The sequence below is a fragment of the Python bivittatus genome, unplaced genomic scaffold (assembly GCF_059951505.1).
Source record: "Python bivittatus isolate LINGU-HERP-01145 unplaced genomic scaffold, Pbiv_v1 ctg000610_np1212, whole genome shotgun sequence".
Taxonomy (NCBI): Eukaryota; Metazoa; Chordata; class Lepidosauria; order Squamata; family Pythonidae; genus Python; species Python bivittatus.
In genome coordinates, this window is record NW_028277088.1 from 1,337,671 (window position 1) to 1,365,355 (window position 27,685).

General features: G+C 55.9%; 2 protein-coding genes across 6 annotated transcripts; both read left to right on the forward strand.

Annotated features, from left to right (window-relative positions):
• Positions 1-3,718: 3,718 nt before the first annotated feature.
• Positions 3,719-21,445, forward strand: LOC103067635 (zinc finger protein 398-like). 5 transcript variants are annotated; one of them, XM_088150795.1, is made up of 8 exons: positions 5,945-5,973; positions 6,222-6,355; positions 9,867-10,268; positions 12,622-12,748; positions 15,111-15,233; positions 15,743-15,853; positions 17,660-17,782; positions 19,602-21,445. In XM_088150795.1, exons 3-8 carry the CDS (start codon positions 9,900-9,902, stop codon positions 20,330-20,332), a joined length of 1,584 nt encoding a protein of 527 aa, XP_088006921.1. In that variant the 5' UTR covers positions 5,945-5,973; positions 6,222-6,355; positions 9,867-9,899; the 3' UTR covers positions 20,333-21,445. The 5 variants fall into 5 exon arrangements, with proteins under 5 accessions (XP_088006919.1, XP_088006917.1, XP_088006920.1 ...); XM_088150791.1 differs by lacking the exons at positions 5,945-5,973; positions 6,222-6,355 and adding an exon at positions 3,736-4,270; XM_088150794.1 differs by having other exon boundaries at positions 5,026-6,355.
• Positions 21,446-21,800: 355 nt separating this feature from the next.
• LOC103052250 (uncharacterized) lies at positions 21,801-27,622 on the forward strand. Its single transcript, XM_088150796.1, has 4 exons — positions 21,801-22,068; positions 23,477-23,603; positions 24,669-24,785; positions 25,456-27,622. Exons 1-4 carry the CDS (start codon positions 22,045-22,047, stop codon positions 26,874-26,876), a joined length of 1,689 nt encoding a protein of 562 aa, XP_088006922.1. The 5' UTR covers positions 21,801-22,044; the 3' UTR covers positions 26,877-27,622.
• The last annotated feature ends 63 nt before the right edge of the window (positions 27,623-27,685 follow it).

A 27,685-nucleotide genomic window follows, 5' to 3' on the forward strand; every position in this document is an offset into this window, starting at 1 on the left:
CCCCCAACGTCAGCCTTTGATCCCTAATGGGGTGTTCAAGTGTGGGTCCCCAAAGCTTTGTTTTCATTTGAATTGGGGAATTAAGTGGGCAGGGGGGCCCTGTGGATGTGGTTCTGTTTCTCCTCGTTTAAACCAAGTTTTTGTCTTAACAAACTGCCATCAGAAAACAAGAATGCAGTGACTGATATCACAAAGACCAAAGCTGTGATGGGACTTGCTTTGGGGTTGAATCAGCTGGTCCAGGAACCCAAGAGTTTGCAAACTCGGTCTCTGGCTTAGCATGTTGGGTAGAAGGAGCTAGTTGTGGTTTATTTAACAAACCATGTTCAAGCAAGCTCCAGCTTAGAAAGCCAGCCTGGGAAGGTGGACCATGATTTGCTTTGAAAAAAGATTCTATCGATCACACGGTTGTGGCTCCCATTTTGACTTTTTTGACCTCCACTCAGTGGATGCTATTGACTTTTCCAGGGGGGGCTGAGACAAGTGGCTGGGTTCATACAGAGCAGTAACTCAGAGCATTGTACGAACTACAGCATGGTTAACCTGCGTCTTGAATTAGCCCATGATTTGGGTTCTTACAACACAAAGCCACAAACCCAACTTAAAACTCACCACATTTCGTACGCGGTGTGTATAGAGTCACTAGGTCTTTGACCAATCTGGTTAATCCTGTTGCAGAAATGTGGCCCCCAACAAGCTCTGAAAAGAGCGCAATTTGATTAGACCAGGTTCCCCACAGTGGTCAGTATCAACCCCCAAGGGTTGATGGGACCATCCAAGGGGTCCGTAAATGTCTGTGGATCAAAAGGGGGTTAATAAATGATGGAAGGTCGACTGGGGTCAATAAATCTTTTGGGAACTCTGTAGAGCATCGTGCCAGTCTCCAGTCCTGAAGGTGAGGTGGCTAGTGGCGAGATTGAGTCCTCTCTCTCATTATTATTATTACTGTGAAAGAGTCAGTTTGCTGGATTAGATGAGATTTGATGGACCCCTGGATTAGACAAAGGCCGAGCCCTGCCTTTGGTGACGCCGGGGTGGTGCCCATCCAAGAGCTGACCCGGGCAGTCCCTGCTTAGCTTCCCAAGGGTGCGGAGTCAGCGAGCGCCCCTTTCCGGCCCGCTGCAGCGGCGGATGAAGATGCGTCCTCTCCGCTCCTTCCAGCCTTGCAAAAAGAAGAGAATGGGGGGGGGGGGGTGAGGAGGGGCTTCCCCGTCTCCAGGCACGCGGGAAGTCGCCCCTTCTGACCTGCTTGCTGCTTGAGGGGCGAGCTTTCTCGGGGGGCAAGGCGAAGGTGGGGCTAGCCCTAGCGGGGGGCCGGGAGGCTGCTTCGGAGGCCCGCTCTGGCTGGGGCGTGGAAGCTGCAACCCTGTCCTCCGGGGAGTCGGACTACAATTCCCATCATGCTCAGTGTGAGAGTAATGGGAGGTTTAACCCGGAGGCACCAGGTTAGAGGAGGCGTTCAAGCATCCGAAGAGGCATTCCCTCCCTCCCTCGCTCGCAGCCGGACGGAGCCGGTGCGATGCTCGCCTCCTCCCGGCAGGTGGCGCTGCCAAACAGCTTCGCGCGGGATCCCCTCTTGGCAAGCCGCGGAGCTCCGGATAAAGGCTGGAACCAATCGCATCCCTCTTCCCGCCCCTCTGCCCCGCCCCCTCCAGGGGTTAACTCTTCCCTTGCCAGAGCGCATGCGGCAGAGAAAGGTTTGGGCTGCGCTGGAAAACGTCGCCCGGAGTTCCGCCGGTCACTCCTTTCTCCGCAGCGCTCGCCAGAAGCGCGTTTGTTGGAAACCCTGCAGAGAAAGCACTCGTTGGTGTTTTGTCCCCAGGCTGAAGGCTTTCACCGCCGTTGCAACAAGAACTGATTTTCTTAAAATGATATTTTTACTGCAAAAACCTCTCTTTTGACTGTATTTCTCATGAGGAAAGAGGAACTATAACTCTGCAAGAATTATAGGGGGAGAAATCAAAAAGGGATTTCCACTCATGTAATCCGTGGCCTGGAAATCACCGTAGCTCGGTGAATTTATTCATTTCTTGCAACCCATCTGTCGAAAGGCAGAATATTCTCTTCGGAGCAACAATGGGCTCTGCAACAAAATGTTGCAGCAGAGCGAGCGAGCGGAAGCTAAACTTCAGCATTTCCCCCAGCTGCAGAGAGGTCCCTTCGGTGCTGTTTTAGCAGAATAAGGATCAGCCTTCAGAGGAGTTCGGAAACTATATCATGATAGGAATGCAATTGTAGAACAAAAATGTTAGCTTAAAGCCCATCTTAATGTTTTAGCCCATAGTTCCCAGCCAACTTTGATGGATCTCAAAAAACTAAGCCGGTTGAGCCTGGTCTGTGCTCGGATGGGAGGCAACCAGGAGATTCTAGCGCACTGGGTTAGACTGGAAAGTCCAAAAGGAATTCAGAAGGCAACAGAAGCCACTTCGGTGGCGTTGCCAAGAGATGGATCCACGAAGGCCCCAGACGCTGAGCCGGCCCGGGAGAGTCTTGACTTTTCCAGCGTTTCCTTTCCTACCTGCGCTGGGCAATCTTTTTTTTAAAAAAATCACTCTACATTTTGGCCACCGTCTTTTGACAGCAACACGGTCCCAGCTGAGGCACCCGAAGTCTATGGACCACATCGCAGACCCATTCTTTTCGTTTTGCTGTGACTTTTGTCCTTTGAATAAGCGTAGGACCCATTTGTGTCAAGACAAGGTCCTCCCGATGTGCTTGTCCACAGCACCCATCATCCCCAGCCAGGCCTCCATTTGTGGACTCCCAAATTCCGCAAGGTCCATACCGCTGGAAACGCTGACCAAAGCGGACCGCTTTTGCGCCAGGCAGGAGTGGGCGCAGAGGGGTCTGCGGGATCAGATCAGCCCCGGCAGGCCATAAAATCGTGTTTTTAGGCGTGTTGCATTTATGAGCATTGGAAATAATGCATTTGCAGCCAGGAGGAAGTTGAGAAGCTTAACTTTGGCTCACGTACCCAATCAGGCCTAATTCTTGTTTTATTTATCTGTTTGCATTTTTAAATTGCCCAGCAGCAGAAGCTGTCTGGGCAGTTCACAATAAAACCCATTAAAAAAACACTCTTTGAATAAAAACCTGTGCAGTCCAACAGATGCACACTAAAATAAACACCAGATAAACCGGGGCTGCCAGGCGCTGTTTGCAGGACCCGCTCCTTGGGGCAGCAGCGGGGGAGCTGTGGAAAACGCCCATCGCCAGGAACAAGCAGGCGCAAAGGTGGAGAGCGGGGGGCCGTTTTACACGCATGGCCCACGGAGGAGGCTGCGGCTGGAGGAGCCGCCTCGCTGGGCCCGCTGCCGATCGAGACACCTGTTGGGGCTCCCACGCCAAGGGAAGCCGCGCCGGAGCCCAGCAGGCTTGCAGCGCTCGCAGGGAGGAAATCGAGATGGGAATCTCACTGGACCTATGGATTTCACACCGGCGAAGCAGGTAGGATGCAGCGGGGAGTTGGATGGGGCACCACCAGGAAATCCTGGGGCTCCAGACTCGGAGGGGGAGTCGAGAGCATCCTGGAAGAAGGCGGGAGGAAGCCCCTCGCATCTCCTTGCCAAGAAAATGAGCTGGACACAGCGAAGACAGCTCGGACCTGGGATGGGACACCAACAGGAAACCCCTGGGCTGTAGCCTTGGCCCGGAAGGCAGGACGCACCCTGGGAGAGGGCGGCGGGAGCCGCTCACGGCCGCCAGCGCCTGGCTCGGATCAGCCCGGGAAGCCGGACCGGCTTTGCCCGCGGCCACAGCACGTGGGAAGCGGCCCCGGGCGAGGTCGGAGGCGCGGCCGGCGGGGGACAGGGCAGGGCGGGCCGGGCGGCCGGCCAGGGGGCGCCCCGCTCGGCGCAAGCGGGAGCCGGCCCCTCCCGACGCCCAGGGCGGGCGGGGGCGCCGTGGCCCCCGAGGCCCCGGGACCGGGCGGGGCGGGGCGCGGCGGGGCGCGGCGGAGGGCGCGGCCGTGCCGCCTTCGCCCTGCAGGGGGCGCCCCCCGGAGCGCCGCGGCCGAATCGCTACAGTTGCGCTGGAGGTTTCCTCGCAATGTAACCAGCCGCCGCCGCCGCCGCCGCCGCCGCAGCACCGCCCGCCGGGCCCGCCCGCCCGCGCCGCCGCCGCCGCCGCCCGCCCCACCCCGCCCGCGCTCGTGCTCCGCCGCCGCCGCCGCCCCGGCCCGGCCCTGCCCTGGAGCCCCGCTCGCCGCCTCCCCGCGCGGCCGGACGCCCCAGCGCTGCTGCCCGCCATGGCGGAGTGGGCCCCCGCCCAGGTGAACGCGGGGGCGGGCGGGCGGGCGGGCAGCCCCCTCCCCCGCTCGGAAGTTGATGCCGGGGCCGGGGGCCGGGGCGGGGGCAGGGCAGGCCCGGCCGCGGGGGAGCCCGCCGGGCACGCGCAGCCCCGCGGCGGGCGGGAGGGGAGGGGAGGGGAGGGGGCCCGCCGCACGGCCCGCCGCACGGCCCGCCGCGCTCGGGCTGCCTCGGGGCGGGGGCATCCGAGCAGGGGCGCCCGCCCTGCAGAGGGCCCGGGGGGCGCGAGGCGGCGGGAACGGCGGGCCCGGGCCGCGGGGGGAGGGAGGGGGAGGGGGAGGGAGGGAGGACGCCGCGCCCGCCCGCCCGCCTTTCCCCGGCCCGGGTCCGCCGCGGGGCGGCCTGCCGAGGGACCCTTCGGCACCCCGGGCGGCGGCGGCGGCGGCGGGCGGGGGGCCGCAGTTGTGGCGGGCGATGCGCGGGAGGCGCCGCCGCCGAGCAACTTTCTGGCCGGGCGGGGAGGGCGGCGCGGCCTTCCCACCCTCCCGCCGGGGGTCGCTCCTGCTCCCCCGCGCCCCCATGGCTGCCCCTGCAGGTGGCCGCCCCCGCCGCCCCCGCCGCCCCCGCCCAGGCTCCCGGGGGATCCGGCGGATTCCCCCCCGCCCCTCTCCTGGGCGGTGGGCTTGGAGCACCCGGCGCCCCCACCCAGGCTCTGTGGGGACCCTCCGTGCCTGGGGGCCCGTTCCCCTGATGCCCCGTTCCCTCCTTCTGGCTGACCGTCCCCGGGGGGCACGGGAGGCTGCCTCTCACTTGATCCCCACCACAACAGCCCTGCAAGGCGGGTCAGGCTGGGAAGGCGTGAGTGCCTGAAGTCACCCGGTGGCTGAACGGCAGCTCGAGGCTGGGTCTCCTTGGTCCAGGTCCAGCCCCTTCATCTTTCCTTCGGCCTCCCCTAACCCGGCACTCTGGGGTGTCTTTAGACTCCAGCCCCCAGAACTCCTAGCCAGCATGCTTGTATTGGCCAGGGAATTCTGGGAGTTGCAGTCCCCGTGCCTACTGAAATTTCCAGGTGGGGAAGTCTGATCTGCAGTCCCTGTTTTCTCATCTGCGGAGGGGCTGGTAAATTCCATATCCAGTACATGGATCTACATGTTTTGTAAATTCCAGTTTAGCCATTTTGCTGTGATTACGTAGACCCACGATGACACAGTAGTCTCCCTTTTTTTAACAGAAACAACCAAGCTCTTCAGCAGAAAAGGCCGTTTTAATTGTATATAAGCGAGTGCATGTTCCTTCTATTCCTTATGTATTGCATCTTAATGCCCTGAATAGTAATGCTTTTTTAACGTATGGCTCCACCAATTAATACGGGCTTCTCATAATCGTTAAGCTGCTGGTGGAATTAATTCAAACGGGTAGCCCTCTTTGGCTGTGATACCATTAAAAGCCTTTTGACCAAGTATTGTGGATTGAAAAGGATGTGCTAAAATCTATAAGCAAATGGTGGGATCTGCATAACGTGCAAAGCAAAGAGGATTTGCGTGCATCTTAGCCGAGGTGGCCTGGGGTCAGGTGGCACCAAAGTCAAAGTCAATAAATAAATAACTGAATTTCTAATGTTGGCTCACCTCCACAAATCTGCTGATCCTGGAGCATTTCTTCCATCTTTCCAGGGAGACACATTTCCACTACACAGGCCTAGAAACATGCTTGTCCTTTTTTCATGGTGAGTGAAAGCTGGTGGTTTCAGCCCCTTGCAAGCTTGAACACCTGTAGTGCCTTTGGGGCACAAGATTACCTCCCTTAGGGCTCCTTCCTGCAGGGGAGGTCGAAAAAGTCAAAATGTCAGCCGCCACTGTGTGAGCAAAGCATGCAACACAGACAAAAGAGGGGCAGGGCTTTGATTTCATGGCCGTGGGTGCCGTCTTGACCTTTTTGACCCCCCGTTGGCCCTGATCCTTCTCATTCTTCCAGACAGAAAGCTGGATCAATTGGCTGGTTCATACGTAGCAATAACCTGGACACGAATTGGACCACGATGAACTTAGTTGCCGTTGAAACGGACTGAGAAGCCGGGCGAGGCTTTCGAATCCAGTTTATTTCATTCGGTAGGAAGGACAGGGCTCCGGCTGAGTTTGCCCCACGGGGCCCGGATTCACAATTCACCGAACCGCAAAGGAAGCGAGAGGGTGGGCTTGGCCGAACAGACCCTTGTGCAGAAGAAATCGACCCCAGGGGGGAATAACCCAGCATTGGCAAGCCAAGGGGTGCAGCCGCAGGATTTGCAAGGGGCTCAGGTCGCGGCTTGGGCGAGCAGGATGGCGGGCCCGGATGCCACAAGGCGGGAGGCCTGGGAGAAACCTGTTCTGCCCGACCTATGGGTGCCATGGGGAAGGCTGGCTTTGCTCTCCTGCTCCGGTTCAGGCCTTTTAGGTTAGTTAAGCCCGTTTTGGTGCATCTAGCTCAGTGTTTCTCAACCTTGGCGGCTTTAAGACGGGTGGACTTCAACTCCCAGAATTCTGGGGAATTCTGGGAGTTGAAGTCCACCCGTCTTAAAGCCGCCAAGGTTGAGAAACACTGATCTAGTGATTCTCAGCTTATGGCACTTTTTTAATTTATTCGCTTACTCGCCTAGATTTAAAGAATGCCCAAGTCCCAGTGGCTCCAAGGGCTTTTGAGGAAGAAGAGAAAAGGATCCACAGCGTGTATCCCGAAAAAGAAAAACCACATAAACCCTACCCCATCTTTCAGGGGCTCCCCAACGCCCCCTCCCCAAAGTGTGAGAAAACTGCTGGATTTTCAGGAAGTGTCTTTTGGGAGGGCCGCAGCCCCTCCCTGACTCTCCCGCCTGACCCAGAAGCAGTGCTGGGGGGAAAAGACCCCGCAAGCCCCCCGCCCCCGGATTGGCCTGGGCTCCCCGGCTTCCTCGCAGCCTTTCCCACCGTCGCAACTCTGGGGCGCCCACCTGGACTTCTGCCCCTCTTGGGCTCTGTTGGGGGCTCATGTTCCTGCACGTGGTCCTGCACCCACGTAAGGTGGCTTGCTTGTGGCAGGGCACTCTCCTGGGCCGGTGGGAGAGCAGGGGCTAGAAATGCCCCTGCGGTCCATATCATTCCTTGGCACTGGCTGTGGGTAGCAGCCGGGGCTCCAATGGCATCTTCTTCCTTTCGTCCTGTGGAGTTGTTCCTCCAGGAGTTCCAGAAAGCAGGCAAAACATTGCCCTGTCTGTGGCTTCCCCCACAACACCCCTGTGAGGTAGGCCAGGCAGAGAGTGAGTGAGCGAGAATAGATTGACCACAGTCTCCCAGGGAAGTTTAAGCTTCCTTGGCCTTAAACTTGGGTCTTCCTGCTCCTAGTCCAACCTCTACCCCAGCCTAGATCTTGGCCTGGCGTGGTTAACGGCTGAGCCTAAGGGGGTATCCGTGCATGCTCGAGCGCCTGGCTCCGGAGCTCCTGGGATGTGGTGGGTGGCAAAGGCCCTTCCATTTGCACACTTGCACACACATTCACACATAGTGCAATTTCCTGGTTCCCGTTGGCTCAGCATTTTCTTGGCTTCGACTTGTTCATCTTTATCACTTTTGTCTTCGGACTTGGCCCGCTCCAGAAGTGCGTAAGGACTGCAAATCCCAGAATTCTCCAGTTCCCAGGGCTGAGAATTCTGGGAGCTGTAGTCAAAGCACCTCTAGAAGCTGCCGGCTTGGAGAAGCCTGGTCTGAAACACATATCTTGTTCTTTGCTTCTGTAGTTCTTCTCCCCACATCTTCATTAGCAGGTAATCCGCCCAGTGGGATCCTGCGAACAAAACATTTTAATCTGAACCTAAGGAAGAACTCGGCTCAGCTATTTTTAATTTTTAGGAGGAGCAGCTCATTCACATTCAGCCCGACACCTGCTGTCCGTAGCAGCTCTACTTCTTGATCCTGCTATTCATACATTAAATAATAGTAATAATTTTGAAAATGTAGCTATCTTCAGGGTGGTGCCATCTATTCAAGGGTTTAATTATTTTGCTCAAAAGTTTCTCCCAGAGATTTGAACTGTCAGATACGTTGCAGTTATTTATTTTAAATGGAGGTTACTAAGGAAAAGAAAAGCTGATCTGGCTCTTTCCTGCCATCTAATGGTCATCCAGATGTTTGTCACCCAGATAAGGTAGGCCAGGGAAGCGTTGTGGATGGTCTAAAAAAATGGAACAGCTCAGTACAGTAGTTTTTCTTGATAAAAGCTTTATTCAAAAGATGTAGGAATAAACAAAAGAACGCAGCAGCCATTTTTTTTCCTGCCTTAATATTTGAGGGCGAGAAAGTTGCATTAAGAAGAAGAATTAAGAAAGGGCAGATTATGTTACTTCTTGCAAGATTCCAAATCAAAGGTATTCCAGTCTAGGCCACTGTTTGTCTACGGCAGTGTTTCTCAACCTTGGCCGCTTTAAGATGGGTGGACTTCAACTCCCAGAATTCTCCAGCTAGCACGGGGGATTCTGGGAGCTGAAGTCCACCCATCTTAAAGTGGCCAAGGTTGAGAAACACTGGCCTACCACCTTGGACAGTGCTCCCCACCTAGCGCTTTCCAGAGTTGTCAGAACTGCATCTCCCAGAATCCCCCCCCCCCCCCGCCAGCAGGAACTACAGCTATGAATTCTGAGGGATGCGCTCCCATGAAATCTGGATGTAGCTCCGTAGCAATGGGGGTGGTTGGCGTCTCGGGGCTCTTCGGATGGTTGAGGTTCCCCGAATTCCCATCGAGCATGGCTGAAGGCCCGATGGGGCCAGCCAGATGTTTTCGCTTGCATTTCCCATAAATCCGAGCTGCAGTTCAAAATTCCTGGAGTGGCTTCTCTGGCGCCCGTCTCCTGCAGGCCTTTCCTATCAACTTCGGAAAGGAGGGGGAAATCCTTCCTTTCCTTCTCCCAAAGATCGGAAAGCCGGGAGCTGGCTCTCGCTGTGAAGGGGCTTCGGTTGGCGTTAGGAGAAGCTTCTGATTTTCTGATTTGCCCCTTCAGAGCAAAGAGGCCAAAACCTTATTCCGCACTCAGTCTGATGCCCTCTAAGGTCTTTCCTGTTCTAACCACCCACGGAATGATAAATTTACTCTGGGTATGAAAGGTGCTACCTAGGGAGAGTGGAGAACTCTGTTCTTCGGGAGCGTTCGTAGGGAGAGTTGAACTCGACTCTGGTTGACTCTCTTGAGAGCAGCGCAGAAGGGCCCGGCCTTGTGTTCCTCTGTCTCGTTTGTCCAGCTTCCCATTCTGGGCTCCAGCTGTGGGCTTTCCTGGTGATCTCCCTTCCAGGGATTAACTAGCCCAATCCTATTTAGCCTTTGAGATTGACCAAGAGCGGGAGGAATGAGTACGGCACCAGCGTTTCCTGCAGAAACGTCCAGCTAAGAAACCGCTCTGAAATTCCAGAGAACTGCTGCCAAGCAGAGATGGTCCTCCTGGGCTAGAAGATCAGTGGCGTGAACCCGTTTCTTGGCTGCGTCCATCTCTGTGGCGCTCGGTCATTCGTAGTGGGTCCTTGGCTGGGTTCAGCAGGGAGGGTTGCTTGGCGAGCTCTTGGGCTCTCGGAAGAAGGGTCAAGCTTTCGTCTTCTGATCTCCAATCTCGGTCCTCTCCAGCTCCAAGAATGGAACGTGGAGGCTCAACATCTGATGCCCCTCCAGCCTCCGCTGGTCCCTGAGCTGAGCCACATGAGAGAAGCGCAACTGCACACCGCCGAGGCCTCGCTCTGGAGCGTCGTAGCCACGGTGCAGGCCATGGAGAGGAAGATCGACTTGCTGGCCACACGGTTGCTCAGCTTGGAAGGGCGGTCTGGGACGGCGGAGAAGAAACTCTTGGACTGCGAGAAGACAGCCATGGAGTTCGGCAACCAGCTGGAGAGCAAGTGGGCCGTCCTGGGGACCCTCATCCAGGAGTACGGCCTGCTGCAGAGGAGGCTGGAGAACGTGGAGAACCTGCTGAAGAACCGGAACTTCTGGGTCCTGAGGCTGCCCCCCGGGGCCAAGGGAGAGATCCCCAAGGTAACCGGTCCATAAAGAGAAAGGGGCGGGGTCTTGAGGGAGTGGAACGAGGAACCTTAGAAAGAGAAGGTGCTGCTTCCTCACGACAATGGGTGGCCTGGGTGACTGGGTGCCGTCTCTTCCCCGAAGCAACCAGAATGGGCTAGACCTGGGCTTGAGAACTGGTGTCTTCTCCAAGGGGGTGGCTCCCAGGTGTGATGCTGGGCCTGGAGCTTCCAGAATTCTGGGAGGCGGTGTCCCCACATGTGTTGGCTGGGAATTGCCCTCCCAGCACATCTGGAGGGGGTACCAATGTCAGGAAGGCTGGTAATCATGCTAAATAGGCACATCAACATAAAAACCGGGCCAACACTTTTTATTTCTGAATTGGTGAGGGTTTGTATCTGCTCTTCTAAGGCTGCCTTTAAAACCCAGGCAAAATTTAAAATGTTTAAAAGAAGTAAAGCTAAAGGCCAAGGGTAAATATATCTGAAATCCCAATGCAGGGCGGTTGCAGACCCTGACCTTCTGAAAAGGGAAGACCTTCCCGTTGGAACCTGAGGCAGGGAGTTCCACAGATCCCCAAGAAAGCCCTTTATCTGGCTGCCGGCAGAGACGCCTCTCCCCTGTTTGAGAGGCTGAAGGGGAGAGGCGTAGGCTGTATGGAAGGGTTATTTGAGGCCTCAGCCCTCTAGGACTTCACTGGTCATCACCACCCCTTGGGCTGCTTTCACACCACGCACTTAACTAAAGGTAGTCCTTCACTTATGACCACAATTGGGACTGGAACTTCTGTTGCTCAGCGATGCAGTCGTTAAGTGAGTTGTGCCTGATTTTACAAGCTTTTTTGCCGCAGTCGTTAAGCAAATCACAGCGGTTGTTAAGCGAATCTGGCTTCCCCCATTGACTTTGCTTGTCGGAAGCTGGCTGGGAAGGTCGCAAATGGCGATCACGTGACCCCGAGTCGCTGCAACCGCTGTAAATACATGCCGGTTCCCCAGCACCTGAATTTAGATCACGTGACTGCGGGGATGCTGCAATGGCTGTAAGTGTGCGGACCAGTTGTAAGTCACTTTTTTCAGGGCTGTTGTAACTTCAAATGGTTGCTAAACAAATGGTTGTAAGTCAAGGACTGCCTGTGCTTCTGTTAGTGAGACCAGCATAGTCTGATGGTGAAGGAGCTGAACTAGATTCAGTCCATCACTCAAACTTTTTTATGGGACACAGACCCAGACTTGCTGGACTGGGAGTGAGGAGGTTCTGATCTCCCCTCTGCCAGAGAAGCTCCCTTTGGACCAGTCATTCTTTTTCTCAGGCCAACCTACCTCACAGGGTTGTTGTGGGGCGGACGCACCTAAAAAGGGGCTGGGCTTCGATTGCACAGCTGCGGTTTCTGTCTTGTCTTTCTGCACCCCCCTCCTGCCCCTCCTTCAGGTGCCCCCCCCATCCCAAACCCAGGTTGATTTGCTTCCCTCTGCTTTCCTTTACTTGCCCGGCCCCGTCATCTCTGCTTGGCGGCTCCTCCCCGTAGTTTCAAGTGGAGAAAAACCTCCTTGCCCCCCTCCTCAATGGCCTGAGTCTTCCTTTGGATCAAAATTCAGACCTCCATTATGACTGCAGAATCTGGAGACTCGTGCCTCGGTCGGGGTCTCTTTTGAGTCGGGTGCTTTCATTTCAGCAGCAGCTAAGAGGGGGACCGGAACGCGCGTGGCCAGGCATTCATTCCTGCAGCGGACGGTCATTTCCTGCTTTTCTTAGGAAATCGGAAAATGATCCTCTTCTTCTTTCCCAGTTCAAGGGAAAGGTAAAAGGGTAACAACCGGAAGCACGCACGCCCAGTTCCAGCTGCGATGGCATCACGGGTATCGCGACCTCATCATGCGAATGGTGCAGATGAAAATAGATGTTTTACCTTTTTTTAGTAACAAAACAACCTTTAATAGTTTTTTTTTTAAAAGAAACTTTAAAAAATTAAAAATAGGGACTACGAAGGGAAAGAAAAAAATGTATCTTATATTTTATACTTACCAGCAGTCACTGGATTATCAGTGAATTCACTACTATAATATGAACAAAACAAGATATCACAGAATCTCTGCCATAACAACTAGTTTTTTAAAGTTTCATTTTAAAAGGTGGGAATTGGGTACGATGCAGAGCAAGGCGCTGTCCATAGCATCATCTTTGCGGCCGAGGAATTCTCTGATCGCGCGATGTCCTGTCTTGCAGCAAAGTTTCCTAGGGAAGAAGCAGCTGCAGCTGGGTGTTTGACTTCAGGCCTGAAGGCATGACAAGGTCCAGGACCAGGATGCGAAACCTGCCTTGTGGTTCCAGAGGCCACCAGTGCGTCTCTGCATTTTTTTTTTATTTGCAGATGCCGGTGACATTCGTGGACATTGCGGTCTATTTCTCTGCCGAAGAGTGGAAGAACTTGGCTGAGTGGCAGAAAGACCTGTACAACAATCTCGTGAAGGAGAACTACGAATCCTTGCTAACACTCGGTATAATCATGCTATTGACAGCCGCCTGTCTCTTATGTCCTTATGTGCATTTATGGAAATTTAATGGTAATGCAGGTAGTCCTCGACTTACAACCACAATTGGGACCAGAACATCTGTCGCTAAGCGATGCGGTCGTTAAGTAAATCATGCCTGATTTTATGACCTTTTTTGCCACAGTCATTAAGCAAATCACTGTCGTTAAGTGAATCCGACTTCCCCCATTGACTTTGTTGGAAGTCCCCTGGGAAGGTTGCAAATGGCAATCATAACCCTGGGACACTGCAACCATCATAAATACATCCCGGTTGCCAAGTGCCCAAATTTTGATCATGTGACCGCAGGGACCCTGCGACCGTCATAAGTGCGAGGACTGGTTGCAAGTCACTTTTTTCAGCACCGTCATAACTTCAAACAGTTATTAAACGAATGGTTGTAAGTCGAGGACTACCTATAGTTCAACCAGAACCAAAACCCACCTCCAAGAATTACCCATCCATCCATCCATCCATCCATCCACACACACATCTCACAAATGGCCCCCATGCACAGAAGCGGTCCAGAAAAATTCTGGAAACCGATGATGGTTCTTAGGCTGCATAAAGCTGAATAAATGTGCATCTCATCAGTGCGGAGGGGCTGTGCTAATCCTCACTATAACGGTCTAATTTTAGCCTGCTGGCACAAACACCTTTAGACTGAGAGCTTTTTGTAGCTTTCCTGCTAGAATCCTTAACGGCACCCCTGGAACTGAGGCTAGGATGCTTCATCCTCCCTCTGCGCCATGTCGGATGAACAACAGAGATGCAACGTTTCCAGTTATTTTGAAACGGTGAAAGAAAGATATCTTCTAGACTCCCAGTTTTTTTGGGTGGCAGTGATGGAAGGGTGCAGAAAAATGGGGATATTTTGAAATATGTCCAATATGTATTTTATGAGCTCCTTGTTTTAGCTCTGAATCAGTGTTTTTCACACTTGGCCGCTTTAAGATGTGTGGACTTCAACTCCCAGAATTCCCCAGCCAGCATGGCTGGCTGGGGAATTCTGGGAGTTGAAGTCCACACATCTTAAAGCGGCCAAGTGTGAAAAACACTGATTTAAATGAATAAAAGGGTGCAATGGATCAGGTCGGTCTCTGGGTCAAAGATGTTCTTTTGGCTCATGGGCCCCACCAGACATTGTCCAGCCCATCGAAGCCCCCCACCAGAAATTTTGGGGAGAGGGTGTACAGGCGACTTAGGTATATAACAGATGCCTTCACCTTTTGCAAAGCTTTGTGTATTCATTATTAGGGTCTTAATATCACCCTGTGAATGGCAAACAAGCCTCCTGCCCTTTTATCAGAAAGCTTGGAAGGTGCAAGGGACGTGGCGGGCGGGGCACCCCCTGCGAAAATAAGTATCAGGGCCTTCTTGGAGGGAGAAATTAATCCTTGCATCTGCATTTGAAATGGACTGCGCGGTTGGTCCTCTGCGCACTGGAGGTGTCACGAACTGATAGGGTAAATATATATATATATATATATATAAAAAAAAATATTTTATTTTATTTTAATTTTTTAAATTTTAATTTAATTTTTATTTTGTTTTATTTATTAAATTTCTCCCCGCCCATATTCCCCGAATGGGGGTAAATGTTCTTTTGTCAAAGTGTTCTTCGGACATGCTCTTTTGGGGATGAAAAGGTGGGTAGCCAAAGAAGGGCCCTTAATCCTTTTATATCTCCTTTTAAAAAAAGAAAATTCTAGGAAATGTTTCATAGTCTGTTTCTCCAGTTTTTCAGGAGAAAAGAGATAAAGCCTCATGGATAGTTTTTTCGTTTTCCCATTTCCTGCCTCTGTTGTTTTCCCATTTCGCCCCGTGCTTTTGGGAGACCCTTAGAGAATTTGCGGGAGAAGGAAGATTTGAACTCGGAGCTTGAAATCTTTTTTTCTCATTATTATTTTGCTTTTTTGTTGAGGAATGACGGTTGAGCTTTGCCATACGGACGATTAGCCATAATTTGGAGTTTAGTTGTACTGGCAGGACGTGGCTTTCCTAAAGGGGTGATGGAGGCGTCGCGGTTGTTGCGTCCCTTGCAGGAACCTGCCACTGATCCTCCTGCTTTTCTGCTCGTCGCAAGGGGAAACAGCCTCCCGACACGAGACCGGCTGGCTCTGCGTCTTGGAGTAACTGTGCTTTCATTAGGTTTCAAACGAGCTTTCTGTCTCTTCACATTAACACTTACATTTAAGTGTCGGACGGGGGGCACACGTAGGCGGACGCATTATCGTCAGAACCGGTCGTTGTCTAGTTGCAACGCCAGCCCTGCGATGGGGAGCCCAGCTGGGGTACCCGAGAATCTCCGATTCCTCCCCTTCTCCAGGGGCTGACGGCAGCGTTCCCAAGCCGGAGGTGCAGCCCAGGATCGAGCGCGGAGGAGCCGAAGCGTGCATCCCGGAGCAGCCGAGCGCAAAGGGGCGCGAAACGATCTCCGAGCCTTGCACAGGTCGGGAAAGGGGTCTGGGCTGGGTGTGCCTTGTGATGGTTGAACTGGGAGGTTAAATGCGCCCGACTCTTGAGGTTGCCCGAGACAAGACCCTCCCTCAGGCACAGCAAGGGTAACCAAGGTTAGCCGGCGGCGCGACTGCAGCTGGCAGGCCTTTAATGGCTTTGTGTCTCCTCCTCCTCCTCCTCCTCCTCCTCCTCGTTTTTTGCAAACCCAACCTGAGGAGCAGGGAGGACTAAGGGAGCAGAAAAAGAGGCAGGCCAGATTACGTGCCAGTGCAGCCTTTGGAGGCACCCGTTCTTGCCCCAGGGGCACTGCAGGGCTTCCTTGATTGGCGGAGGGAGGGGCGCTGGGCACCCCCAGCTCATCTGCCGCCCCCAGCGGGGTGCGTTTGGCGGCCCCGGGTCAAGGAGGGCTTGGGGCCGGCTGCTGCCCCCGCCCTGCCTGGGGTCCCGGGCTGGGCTGCCGGGTCGAGTCAGCGTCTCCTCACCTCCTCTCCCCCACTCCAGGGCCCTTGGCATCCACGCCCGACATCCTGACCCGCATCAAGCAGGAGGGCTCGTTCGCAGGAGGGGGGCAGTTCCCCGAGGACAGAGGCCTTGCCGCAGACCCGTGTGCAGGTGCGAGTGCCGACAGTCGGGGCAAAGGGGGGGTCCCAGAATCTGGCACCCCTGTGCAGGGGTGTCCGCGAGTGGTAGTCAAAAAAGTCAAGATGGCGGGCACGGCGGTGCCATCAAAGCTCCACCTGCACTGCCGTGCCCGCCATCTTGACTTTTTTGACCACACTGAACAGATACCCCTATTGACCATGCTGAACTTTTGACCACGAAACTGAACTATCTGGGGCGCCACGTTGGGGAAGCCTGCTTCGAAGTAAGCGGAATGCAGCACTTCCTTGGCCCAGTGGGGGGGGCGCAGTTGGGAGTCTCCTGTTTCCCCCCCCCCCGCAGAACCAGTGCAGTGGTTCCATCCTGCCTGCTGATTGGCTGTCTTTGGCGAGAGAGCCATCTGTTGGACGATCCCATAGCCTACAGCCCTGTACCAAGTGGGGCTGGACTAGATGCCCTCAGAGATCCCTTCAGTTCTGGGATCCTGCAAATTCTGCCCTTCTCGGGTGCCAAAGGCTCTTCCAGCCCAGCCTGCCTTGCTCAGCAGTGCCCGTTCCTCGGCAGAGTCCCCCAGCAGTGGGGAGGGATGTGGGGGGCCAGCCTTTGACATTTTTCTATGAGCATTGACGGTTCGATTATCCCCCTTTTTTTAAGCTGCTCTGGTCCCCTCCTGCAGTTTTTGCTCACAACAGCCCTGCGAGGTAGCTAAGGCTGAGAAAAAGGGTGCTCAGCCCACAATCTCCCCATAAATGTGTGCGAACTTGAATCGAAGTCTTCCGAGGGCTGCAAAGCTAGATATTTTTCCGTTTATTTTGCACCGTCCCACTGAAAGGGCGGCCAGTGGCGGAGGGGGGGTGAAGAACAGGGTGTCCGGAGTTCATCTTGGCTCGCTTCCATGGCTTAACATGTTGGGCGACCCGGCCTGTCGGTTGAGCATGTGTTACACACGCTGCTCCCGGGTTCGGCTTATGGCCACTCACTCACACGCTCACAGCCGGCTGACGCACGCGGATCTTGCCAGCCCCCCTTGCTTTCTACCTGGGTTTTCCAGAGAGGTGCGGCTGGAGCAGACAGACACGCAGCCCTGGTCAACAGCCGGGAAATAATTGGGGATACACACAAATCACTCCCAACTGAACACTGAGGCACAAGCGGTTCTTTGTAATACACGGAGACCCAGTGAATTTAAAGTAACAGCAAAACTCTACTGGTTGCTCTTTCTCATACACACTCATCCACGGTTACCCACGTCCTTCCCAACTAGGCTGCCAGGCACTAGCCAGAGGGACGAAGCCGCCAAGTCTGGATCCAAAGATGACTCAGAGCGGGCAGGCTTTGGGACCCCTTTTATCCCAGAAGTCCTTGCTGGGTTGATTTACAAGTGATGGGATGGGGTGGGGGTTTCCATGTGCTCAGGCCCCACTTCTTTTGTCTGGCCCAGGTCCTTTGTTTCCTTAACGACTTGCTTCCTTCTTATCTGCCTCCCGAAGGGACCTCCTAGACCAGATCCCTGGCTTTTGTCCTCTCTGCTTAAAGCAGCGCCTGCTTCACCTTTTGGTTATGCCAGCTTCTGCCTAGCCTCACACGTGTAATTTCCTTGTGCAAATTGAACGCCGAAGCCTCGATTCAGGCAGGAAGGCGTAAATAAAAGCCACGGGGCACGGCTGCAAACGTGACTGAGTCAATGCCTGTGTGGGTCCTGCTTCCGTGGGCATGTTGCTGGTGCGTTTCTTCTGGCTCTGCCCCGTCTATGCCCCTTTGGGGCTCCCTGAAATCCTCTCCTGGGGGCTGACCGGGGAATCCCCTCTCCCCCTGCAGGTGCTCAGGCCCTGATGTCCGCCCACGACTTCTTATCCTGGATTAAGCAAGAGGAGGAGCCCTGTGTCCGGGAGCAGTGGGACTCGGCGGAAAGGGAGACCCTCCCGGTGCCCGGTGGCCCAGGTGAGCAGTCGGCTGACGTCTCCATCTTCCTTTCTCCGGCGCTGTCGGCTAGACCAGGCAGGGAAGTTTTAAGAAAACGAGGCGGGGTCCCGCTCAAGCTGGAACGCCAGTTTGGTGTAGGGGTGAAGGTGTTGGTCTGGAAACCGGGAAGCGGTGGCGAGTTCAAATTCTCCCTTCAGCACGAAAGCCAGCTGGGTGACTTTGGGGCAGTCCTCCTCTCTCAGCCCGACCCACCTCACAAGGTGGTTGTGGTGGGGAGGGGGCACTAGGCTTGCCACAGCTTAAACTCCTGTACGTAAAAAGTGTGATACAGATCCAATAAATAAATCAATAAATGGAAGCAGTGGTTCTTAAAGCGTGGCCGGAGGTCCCCTGGGGTCCCCAAGACCCTTTCAGGGCTTCCGCAAAGTCAAATAAGTAAATATTTTAACCTTTCTCCATTTTAATTTCCAAAACAGTAAATATCGATCGAGATAACCAAAGCTCTTTGGGGTCCTGAGACCAAAATGTTTGTGAACTGCTGAACTAGAGGAAGGGCCTCCTCCGTGGTGGCCCCGCATTTTAGGATCCTCCCTTCCTTAAACGCTCCCTGAGAACAAACCAAGTTGCTTAAAAGACCCTCTGCCCACCAACTGGGATGGCAGTTAATGGAATTCCCACCCAGCGTGGTTCGGACGTGGGTTTCACCCTTTTTATCTGTGGTTTTGAAGGACTGCCTGTTTTGAACATAGAGACGAGGCACCCTACAGTTCAGTGGAACGCCTGGCGACTTGATCGGCAGGTTTACTGGTTAAAATTAATTTAACAATTAAAGGGGGAGAGCCGTCTACATTGGTCAAAAATGGAGTCTGTAGCACCTTTTCCAACTCCCCGATTTTGTTGCAAAGCACAAGCTTTCGTGAGCTGCAGCTCACGAAAGCTTGTGCTTTGCAACAAAATCGGGGAGTTGGAAAAGGTGCTACAGACTCCAGATTTTTCATCTAATTAGAAGGAAAAAAACGAAAACGAAAAGGACACGTGTGACTGGAGTCCCTTACAGAAAACGTGCCAGGGACTCAGTTCCGGGAGCAATGCCAGCTGCCGTGATCTTGGCAACCCCGCAGATTCCCGTTTCTTGCAGTTTGCAACTTCCTGGTTTATTCAACAGCCCTGGACTGTCCAGGTGGTCCCCCCCCCCCCGCCATGCAAACATTAACCGGGTCCACTTTTGTTTTTCTGAGGTCATCCGAGGTCAGCAAGCGACTGCAGCTAGCTGGAGCATTAATTATTTTAGATTCGTTTTTTTTTTTTATTTATACCGTTTATGGGTCTCTTGGCTCCTAATGACTCTAGGCAGGTTACGATTAAAAAAGGGAGGGGGGGCTACAAAAGACAAAAGGGAAATCATGAGTGACCTCCCCCCAAAAAGCCTGGGAGGATGTTTAATAGCTTCCTGAATGCCATCAGGGTGGAAGCATTCAGATTTGGGGGAGGGGCATTGCAGAGGGCAGGTGCCATGGCAGAGGAGTTGCCTTTCTGGGCCCTGTTAGATGGCACCTGCAGGGTGCCCCTCTGCCCGCTTGCACTGAGCCAGCAGAAACAACCAGGGATAGGCAGGGCCTGAAGTAACCAGGCCCTACGCCATGAAAGTCTTGATAGGTGATCATTGGTTAAACAAAGGTATATTGATGCCCATCTGTGCCAGAGCTCCATTAATGTCCTGGAGAAGCAGCCAGGTCTTCATGCTGGCTGGGGAATTCTGGGAGGTGAAGTCCACCATTGTAAAGGGGCCGAGGTTGCCCCGACTGAATGGCTGGCTTCGTGTCGCTTTCCCTTCCAGCTGGAGACGGGATGGCCGTCAAAGCAGAGCAGCCGCGCCTGTGCCCGGAGGAGCCGGTGAGACCCCGGGAGACGCCGTTCCGGGGAGAGTCCCCCGCGACAGCCGCCATTGCCGCCCCCCCGCCGGTGGAAGGCTACGGGGTGCAACGCGGGCCAGCCCCCCCGCCGCTCAGCCCCGCCACGTGCCGAGCGGGTAAATCCCCGGAATTAGACAGCGAGCTGCAAAGCATCCTCGCCCCTTCCCAGGGCCCGGCCGAGCGGCCCCACGGCTGCAGCGAGTGTGGCAAGGTGTTCGGGGTGAAGAAGAGCCTGAAAGTGCACCAGCGGAGCCACCACGGCCAGGCCCGGCCCTACGAGTGCGCCGAGTGCCGCAAGACCTTCAACTGCCACTCGGGGCTGGTGCGGCACCAGATGACCCACCGGGGGGAGCGGCCCTACAAGTGTGGCGAGTGCGGCAAGTGCTACAGCCGCAAGGAGCACCTCCAGAACCACCAGCGCCTGCACACGGGCGAGCGCCCCTTCCAGTGCCCCGTCTGCGGGAAGCGCTTCATCCGGAAGCAGAACCTGCTGAAGCACCAGCGCATCCACACGGGCGAGCGCCCCTACCAGTGCGCCGAGTGCGGGCGCAGCTTCCGCTACAAGGAGTCGCTCAAGGACCACCTGAGGACTCACAGCGGCGAGGCCTCGGCCCAGCGGCTCCTGCCCGGCTTGGGGGGCGACGCGCTCCCCTAGCACCCCACAGCGGCGGGGAAGAGCTCCGCACCTTGGCCCGTCCGTCTCGTCTCCGATCGAGCCCCCCGGCTCCCCCTCCGCGGCCACCGAGCCCCACGCCTGTCGTCCTGCCCGATGTGGAGGGACAGCTGGATGGGCGGGGTGGAGAAGACGGACTTGCTTTGAGCCAGAGGCCACGCGGCATGCCACGAAGGCGTTTTGGCTGCGCCCGAAAAGCGCCACCAACGGTGGGAGCTGGCGAGGGCCCCTCCTCGCAGCCAGCTACCCCAGAAGGCTCCCCCCTTTTCAGCTGAGTTTGCTAAAGGCAAAGAATCTTGCCCCTCCAGTTCAGAAGGGCCCCGGCCCTCTGGGGAATTGAGGACCGAGTGGGAACAGGAGGTCGGAAAACTCCCCCATGCCCTCACCCCTCTGCACTGCAGCATCCGTGGGGCACCCGCGCATGCGCAGGATGCTATTCCACACCGTGCCGGCCCTGCACCTGTGACGCTAGCGCAGAGCAGCCTGACCTCGCTGGACGCTCAGCGACCTCAGGACGTGCACCACCGGCAGGTCCTTGGGGCTTCTGACGGACCCCGCTGGCCCCACGTATTCCTTTCCCGTCGGGTTTCTGATGGGATAACCCACCATTTGGGCAGGCTGGGCCTCGAAAGCCCTGGAAGGACTTCCCCCGAACGGATCCCTGGCGAAGAGACCCTTTTCCCGGACGTGGGGATGAAAACGCTGCCTTCCCCTTCTTCTGGCTCAGCTCGCCCTCTCTGTGGCTCCGTGTTTGTGACACTGGCCACCTTTCCCCCGTGCTCCCTCCTTTTCTGCTTTCGTTTCACTGCAAGCCCCTTTTCCCGCCCTCGGACCGAGCCCCGTGGGTCTGACCTCTTGCCGCTCGGTGGGTTCGTTCTCACCTTCCTCGGCTCCCGGTGCCGCTGCCCTGATTTTAAAACTCCTTTTATCTCATACAGATGTGGCCCAACTCGTTTTTTTTAAAAAAGGACAGTGTATGAAACACGCACGCACACACGCGTGCACGTATTCTTTTCAGGATGCGGTTTTGTATCAGAGGTGCCGGGCAAATAAAGACAAATGACAGGACAGCCGGCATAGCTTGCATTGTTTCTTCGGGAGTGGAGTGGATGTTAAAATGCGCGCAAAGGCTTGCGCATCATGCTGTTATGTACAGGAGGAATTTCCTGTACCTGAGCTTTGAAGTCTCTCGTTCTTTTTTTTTTTTTTTTTGGTATGAAAAACGGTCATTATTTCAAAATCGTGCAAAAAAGGAACGATGCGCTACCGGAGCATTTGGAAAGATGGACAAGAAAGGGTTAGTTCACTGTTTCTCATCGTTGGCCGCTTTAAGAGGCGGGGACTTCAACTCCCAGAATTCCCCAGCCAGCCATGCTGGCTGGGGAATTCTGGGAGTTGAAGTCCCCGCCTCTTAAAGCGGCCAACGTTGAGAATCACTGGGTCGGTTCCATCAAAAAAACTGGTTCGTGCCAGCTGCTGCCCTCTTGCAGGAACGCGCATTGAGAGAGGAGCCCAGAGTTGGTCGTGCCAAGCTGGCGCGGACGGGCACCCTGCCTGCACGCCTCGGGGCCGCCTCCTCTGCGTCAGGCCGGGGAGCCGCCCACCGCCCTCCCCACGCCCGAGTCCCCGCCCGGGACGCCGAACAGCGGGGCGCCCCGGCTGCGCGCGGGAAGTGCGGCAGAATCGCGGGCAGCATGGCCGGGGCCGGCCAGGAGGAGGTAGGCGAGGGGCGCGGGGCGGGCGGGCGGGCTTGGGGCGCCCGCTTGCAGAAGGACGCCCGGGGAGGCGGGCCTCGCCAGCCCCGCGCTCCCTTGAGCGGGAAGCCTCCGCTCGCCGGTGCAAAGGGACGGGGGGGGGCGCGGCTGAGCCCAAGCGCCGCCGCCGCGAGGGGCGAAGGGAGCGCCCCCTCCTCCGGCGCCCTCCCTGGGGGTCGCACGGCAGTGGGCGCCCTGCAAGGGGCCCTGCGCTCCGGAGCTCTGCGCCCCGGCTGGGAAAGGAAGGCCTTTGCTGCAGCGGGCCGGCAGGATGGGAGACCACTGGGAGACCTTGGGGGCTGTAGCCCAGCCTGGCGCGGCAGCAAGCCAGCGGGGAGCCCAGTAGCGCGCTGTGCCAAGGCGCTGCGCCCGTCTCGAGGGGGTCAGGCTCAGCAGCTGGCCAGCGTCCGGCGGATCTCAGACTCGCGGGTTGGATGTTAAGCAGGGAATCCGGAGGCGCGCCTCTAGGTCGGCTTGCGCGACGGGGCAGGCGAGCCTGGGAGGAACGGGGGTCGCCGGGCCGGCCTGCGTGGTCTGAAGCCAGTGAAATGGAGGGGCTTGAGCCGCGGTTGACTCCAGGGCTCTGTTCCGGATTCCCAGGCGAAATGCTGAAGTTTGGGAGGCAGATGTTCGGCCTTAGCATCAGGCTAAGTAAAGCAGACTCTGGACGGGGAGGTCGTCCTCCCTTCCGCCTCATCGGGTTTGGTTTCTTTTCTTCTCTTCGTTTTGAAAGTTCAGCCCCAGAGGCGGGTGCAAAATGTCAGCAACTTTGGGAGACGGACACTTCCTGATGACACCCGCTCGGGTTCTTGCAGCTGGTGGCGACGCTAACTCAACAGGGCTGGCCGGAAAAAAAAGAAAAGTCTAAAGTTTTAGAGCCGGAGAAGCATCTGTTTGATCTGTCTGAAGGGGAAGGGCCTGCAGGCTTTTCCAAAATAATTTCTCCAAAATAAGTTGTGGCTTTGCCAGGCTCTCAATGCGTCGGCCAAATCGGGTTGAGCTGAGGGCAGCGACAGCTGATCTTGCTGCTAAGCAAGGTTAGGTGGGGCTCGTCTTTGGATGGGAGATCCCGGGGCTGAGGGCCCATCCGGGAAGTGGAAAAAAACATCCCAGAGCAGCGTTTCTCAACCTTGGCCGCTTTAAGATGTGTGGACTTCAATTCGCCCTTCTTAAAGCGGCCAAGGTTGAGAATCACTGGGTTAGTTTCATCAGAAAATGGAATTACTGGTTCCTGCCAGAAGCAGCCTGGCAAATATGACGTCACTGTTTATTTGCAAGCGAGGCCCCGATCCTGTCCTCGTGCCCCCCCCCGCCCAAACCAGGGCGTGAACCGACTTGCTTGGCTTCTCAAGTGCAAACGCTTCTGCTTCAGGGGCTGGTCAGCTTCGAGGACGTCATCGTCTGCTTCTCCCGGGGCGAATGGCGGCTGCTGTCCACGCCGCAGAAGGAGCTCTACTGGGAAATGCTGCGGGAGACCTACAAGGCCCTGGTCCTCGTGGGTGAGGAGCCGCCTCGGGGCGGGAGAGGGCTGGGGGTTTGGGGCGGCCCGATGGGCAGCCGGGGGGTCCAGCGGGAAAGAAGCTGGACCAGGAGCAGAAGACCCAAATTCGAGTCGCCCTCAGCCACGGAGGCTCCTGGGGGGACTCCGCGCCAGTCCCTCCCTCTCACCTAGCCTACCTGACAAGGCTGTTGTTTGGGGCAAAAATGGGAGGACAGAGGGCTCTTTACACAGCTTCGACCCCCTTATGAAAGATGGGATCGAAGAGTAACAAACAAGTCATTAGAACAGCTGTTACCCGTCAAGATGCTTTCTCAAGGACTGAACTACAACACCCCTCATCCCCAGCCACTCTGCTGTTCCAGCTGGGGATGTGGGACACGATCCCTCCAAGGCTCGGGAAAGCCAAATTAAAAGCACAGAGCTCTCTGCTCGGCGATGGTTGTATTGGCTTTATGTATCTTAGGGGTCTGCAAGGCAGGGACGGGGGGTCAGAAAAGTTAAAATGGTTCTGACTGCATGATCAAAAGTTCTACCCCTTTTTAACATGCATGTTGCAATGACAGCCTTGACTTTTTTGAACCTGATCCCATTTGACCCCCTCGGACCCCAGGCCCCAACATTAAGTGAGGACAAAGGGAGGTGGTCCTCACTTAATGACCGTTTGTTTAGTGACTGTTTGAAGTTATGATGGCACTAAAAAGTGACTTACAACCAGTGCCCGAAGTTATGACCATTGCAGCACCCCCGCGGTCACATGATTGCGATCCAGGCACTTGGCAACCAGCTTGCGCTTACAAGAGTGGCAGTGTCCCAGGGTCACGATTGCCATTTGTGACCTTCCCAGCTGGCTGCCAGCAAGCAAAATAAGTGGGAAACTGCGTGATTCACTTAATGACCACATGATTCCCTTAACTACCACATTGATTCACTTAATGACCACCACAAAAAAGACTGTAAAATCGGGTTAGGGTTCTTCCGGGAGTTGAAGTCCAGGCATCTTAAAGTTGCTGAGGTTGGGAAACACTGAAGCGCCTCCTCTCTGACCTGCCTGTTTCCCTTCAAGGGGGGCGCCTGATCACCTCGGCCGAAGTCTTCGCCTGGGTTGAAAAAAACGAACGTCTGAACGTCCCCAAACCTGTGAGACTCCTGGATGACCCGCCTTCTGGAATTCTTTCTGCAAGTGAGTAAAAGCGCATGGGAGCTGGGCGAGGGCAGCGTCAGCGCAATCTCCCGCAGTTGTTCTTAGATGGCAAACCCATCGTTGCTGCTTTTCTCATGTGGGTTAAGACCGTCTTTTCCAACTTGTCGCCTGCTGGAGCTGCTGGACTACAACTCCCATCATCTCAGCTGGTGGCGCTTCAGAGTCCAGCACGCGCGCAAGACCCCGTTTGGGGTCAAGCCGTTCTTTAATGTCCCTCTGTCCAGGCTAGCCTTGTGGCAGCCTCTTCTGGCAGCGCTCTTTTATTGAGAATTAAGTCCTCCTCCCTTGCAATAAGTTTTAATTAAGGCCCCGAAGAGGTGATTGCCGGGATAACCCCCCACTTCTCGCAGCTTCATTCCTCTTGGAATAAAGTCTCCCCCAAGCTCAGCTCCTGGTGACTCCATGGACATTCCCTGTATTCTTTTGGCAATGATATCATTTGCCATTGCCTTTTTTCAGGATGTTTTTGCTTCCCAGCTTAGCCTATGGCCCTTGGATCTCCTGGTGGCCCCCCCCCTCCAAGGGCCAGCCAGTTCTGGTCCTGCTTTGCTTCTTATAAAGCCCACCAAGGTTGGCTGGGGGCTTCCGCCAGAACTGGACTTGCTCCTCTTCTGATCTGTCATAACTGCAAATTCCCTTCTTCCCCCAGTAGATGCAGATCGGTCCCCAACGGGCAAGGAAAGCTTTCCTGAGCAGGGGGACCCTCTGGAGGCCACCTGCGCTCTCTCTAAAGAAGAGACCACCGGCAGGAGCTATGCCGAGGGGAGTCCCGAGCGTTCACGTGTGCCGGCAGTTGGAGGAAGCGCGTTCGATTCCGGAGGAAGCCTCTCGCGGGCGGAGTCGGAATTGGAATCGGCCGGGCACGCATCGGGCGACGCGAGCCCAGAGGAAGTCCCGCTGCCGTGCCAGCTGCGGGCTGAGCTTCCACGGATGCCCGTGCCTGTCGCGGCCCCAGAAAAGTTATCCGAGCAGAAGTCTCGTCCTTGCGGGACAACGGTCCTGCCCCAGCCCGGCCTTGCCACACACGCGGAAGACCGCCTCGAGGAGATGCAGTTGGCGCACGCCGCCTGCGATGAGAACTGCACAGGCTCTCTCCGGCCACCCTCGGCCCCGGCCCTCGTGCAGAGCACGGGGAGGGCGCAGGGCCCTCAGCCGCAGCCCCCAGAAGTCCCCGTCGAAGAGGAGAAACCATTTTCTTGCGCTTGGTGCAAAGGGCAGTTCAAGCTGCAGGTGAACCTGGAAGCACACTACAGGTACTGCCGCCAGAGAGCGCGGCGGCAGCCTGGCCCACCCGCCGATCCCTTGAGACCCCCGAGGGTTCCCGGCAAGCAGGGGCCGAGCGGGTCAGGCAGCACCAGGGGCTCGGCGGGGCCCCCCCTTCCCGCACCAGCGCTGGCCCGGTCCCCCTCCGCTGGTAAGTTCCTGAAGTTCATACTCTGCCAGCCTCAGCGGAAACAGAAAACGGGGAAACACAGAGGCGTCCCTCACCTTGGTGGCGGCGCCGCGGACAGTCCCCGCAGCCTGGCAATGGTGTCCGTGACTAAGAAGCTGTGCCGGTGCCAGGAATGCGGGGAAAAGTTTGTGTACAAGTGGCAGCTTTCTGCTCACCTGCGAGCCCACGCGGAGAGTGGCGGCTGCGGGGGAGACGTGGGCGGCCAAAGCCCCCTCCCCAAACAGGCCCGGGACCAGGCCGCAGAAAGGGCGCATGACGGTGCCCGAAGCCGAGAGGCCTGCGTTGCGCCAGCCGTGCTCCGGAGGAGGGCTCAGGACAGGCCGCTTTACCCGTGCGGGGAGTGCGGCAAGAGTTTCACCAAGCATTACCTGCCCACGCATCGCGCGTTCCATGCAGGGCTAAGGTACAAGTGCCTCTTGTGCGGGAAGATCTTCAGCTTCCAGAGCGGGGCTCAGCTGCACAAGAAGCGCCACCGAGAGAAGGGGGATAGTGCCACCTGTCCCCAGTGCGGGAAGAGCGCCGGAGCCAAAGACTGTTTTTGCATGATAAAAAAGATCAGCATTGCTCCCAAGCCGGATTGTGGGGAAGGAAGGGGTCAGGCTGACGAGCCCAGGTAGTTGTTTGCCGAAGACAGGAGGAGAATCGCCTTCCTTTCTAGCAGTATTTCTAAGCGGGGCTGGAAGCAGGGCGCTTAGGTGCCATGAGCAATCACTGCGACAAGTTGAAGCGATGTGGGAGCAGGCCTTTCAAATGTAACACCTGTGGGAGGGGCTTTGCCTGCCTCACGTGGCTGATTGCACCCTGGGAGGACCACGTAGGAGATGCGCCAAATGTTGCAAGAACTGCTTGGGTGGCCATGCCTTCACCATGCTCTAGAAAATACATGGGGAAAGGAGTGTGAGAGCATGCGCAGGCAAGCAAGACCTGGTGGTGCGCTGGTCCTCAGGTACGCAGAGGGAAAGCCTCTCGGGAACACTGGCTTCTATCCTCAGTGCCATTAAAGGATTTTGTGAATTCAGTCCGGCATGATGTCAATTGGTATGGGTTTTGGAGTATTTTAGATTTGTTGTGGTCCACAGGAAATATCTGTCGCAGGAGCCTGAGCACACAGGTTAGGCAGCACAGTGCCCACGGGCACCCGTGTGTCCCGCAACCCCTTCTTTAGCGCCTTTTTACAAGGTCTTAAAGGCAAAATATGAGTTAGGAAGCCGGCTTGCTGCAAAGCAAACCCCACCGTTATTTCCAGCAATGCCTTTGCACCCTATAAATGGACCCTCCTGGGAATGTTTCACCACCACCATTTTGTGAGTGTGCCCACTCCATTCTCAGTGCAGGTGTTTCCAGGCCCAAAGGTTTGTTAATCTCCAATACAGTGGTCCTGTTCTGACTTTAAGAACTGGATTGGCCTTATTGCAAATACAGCAAT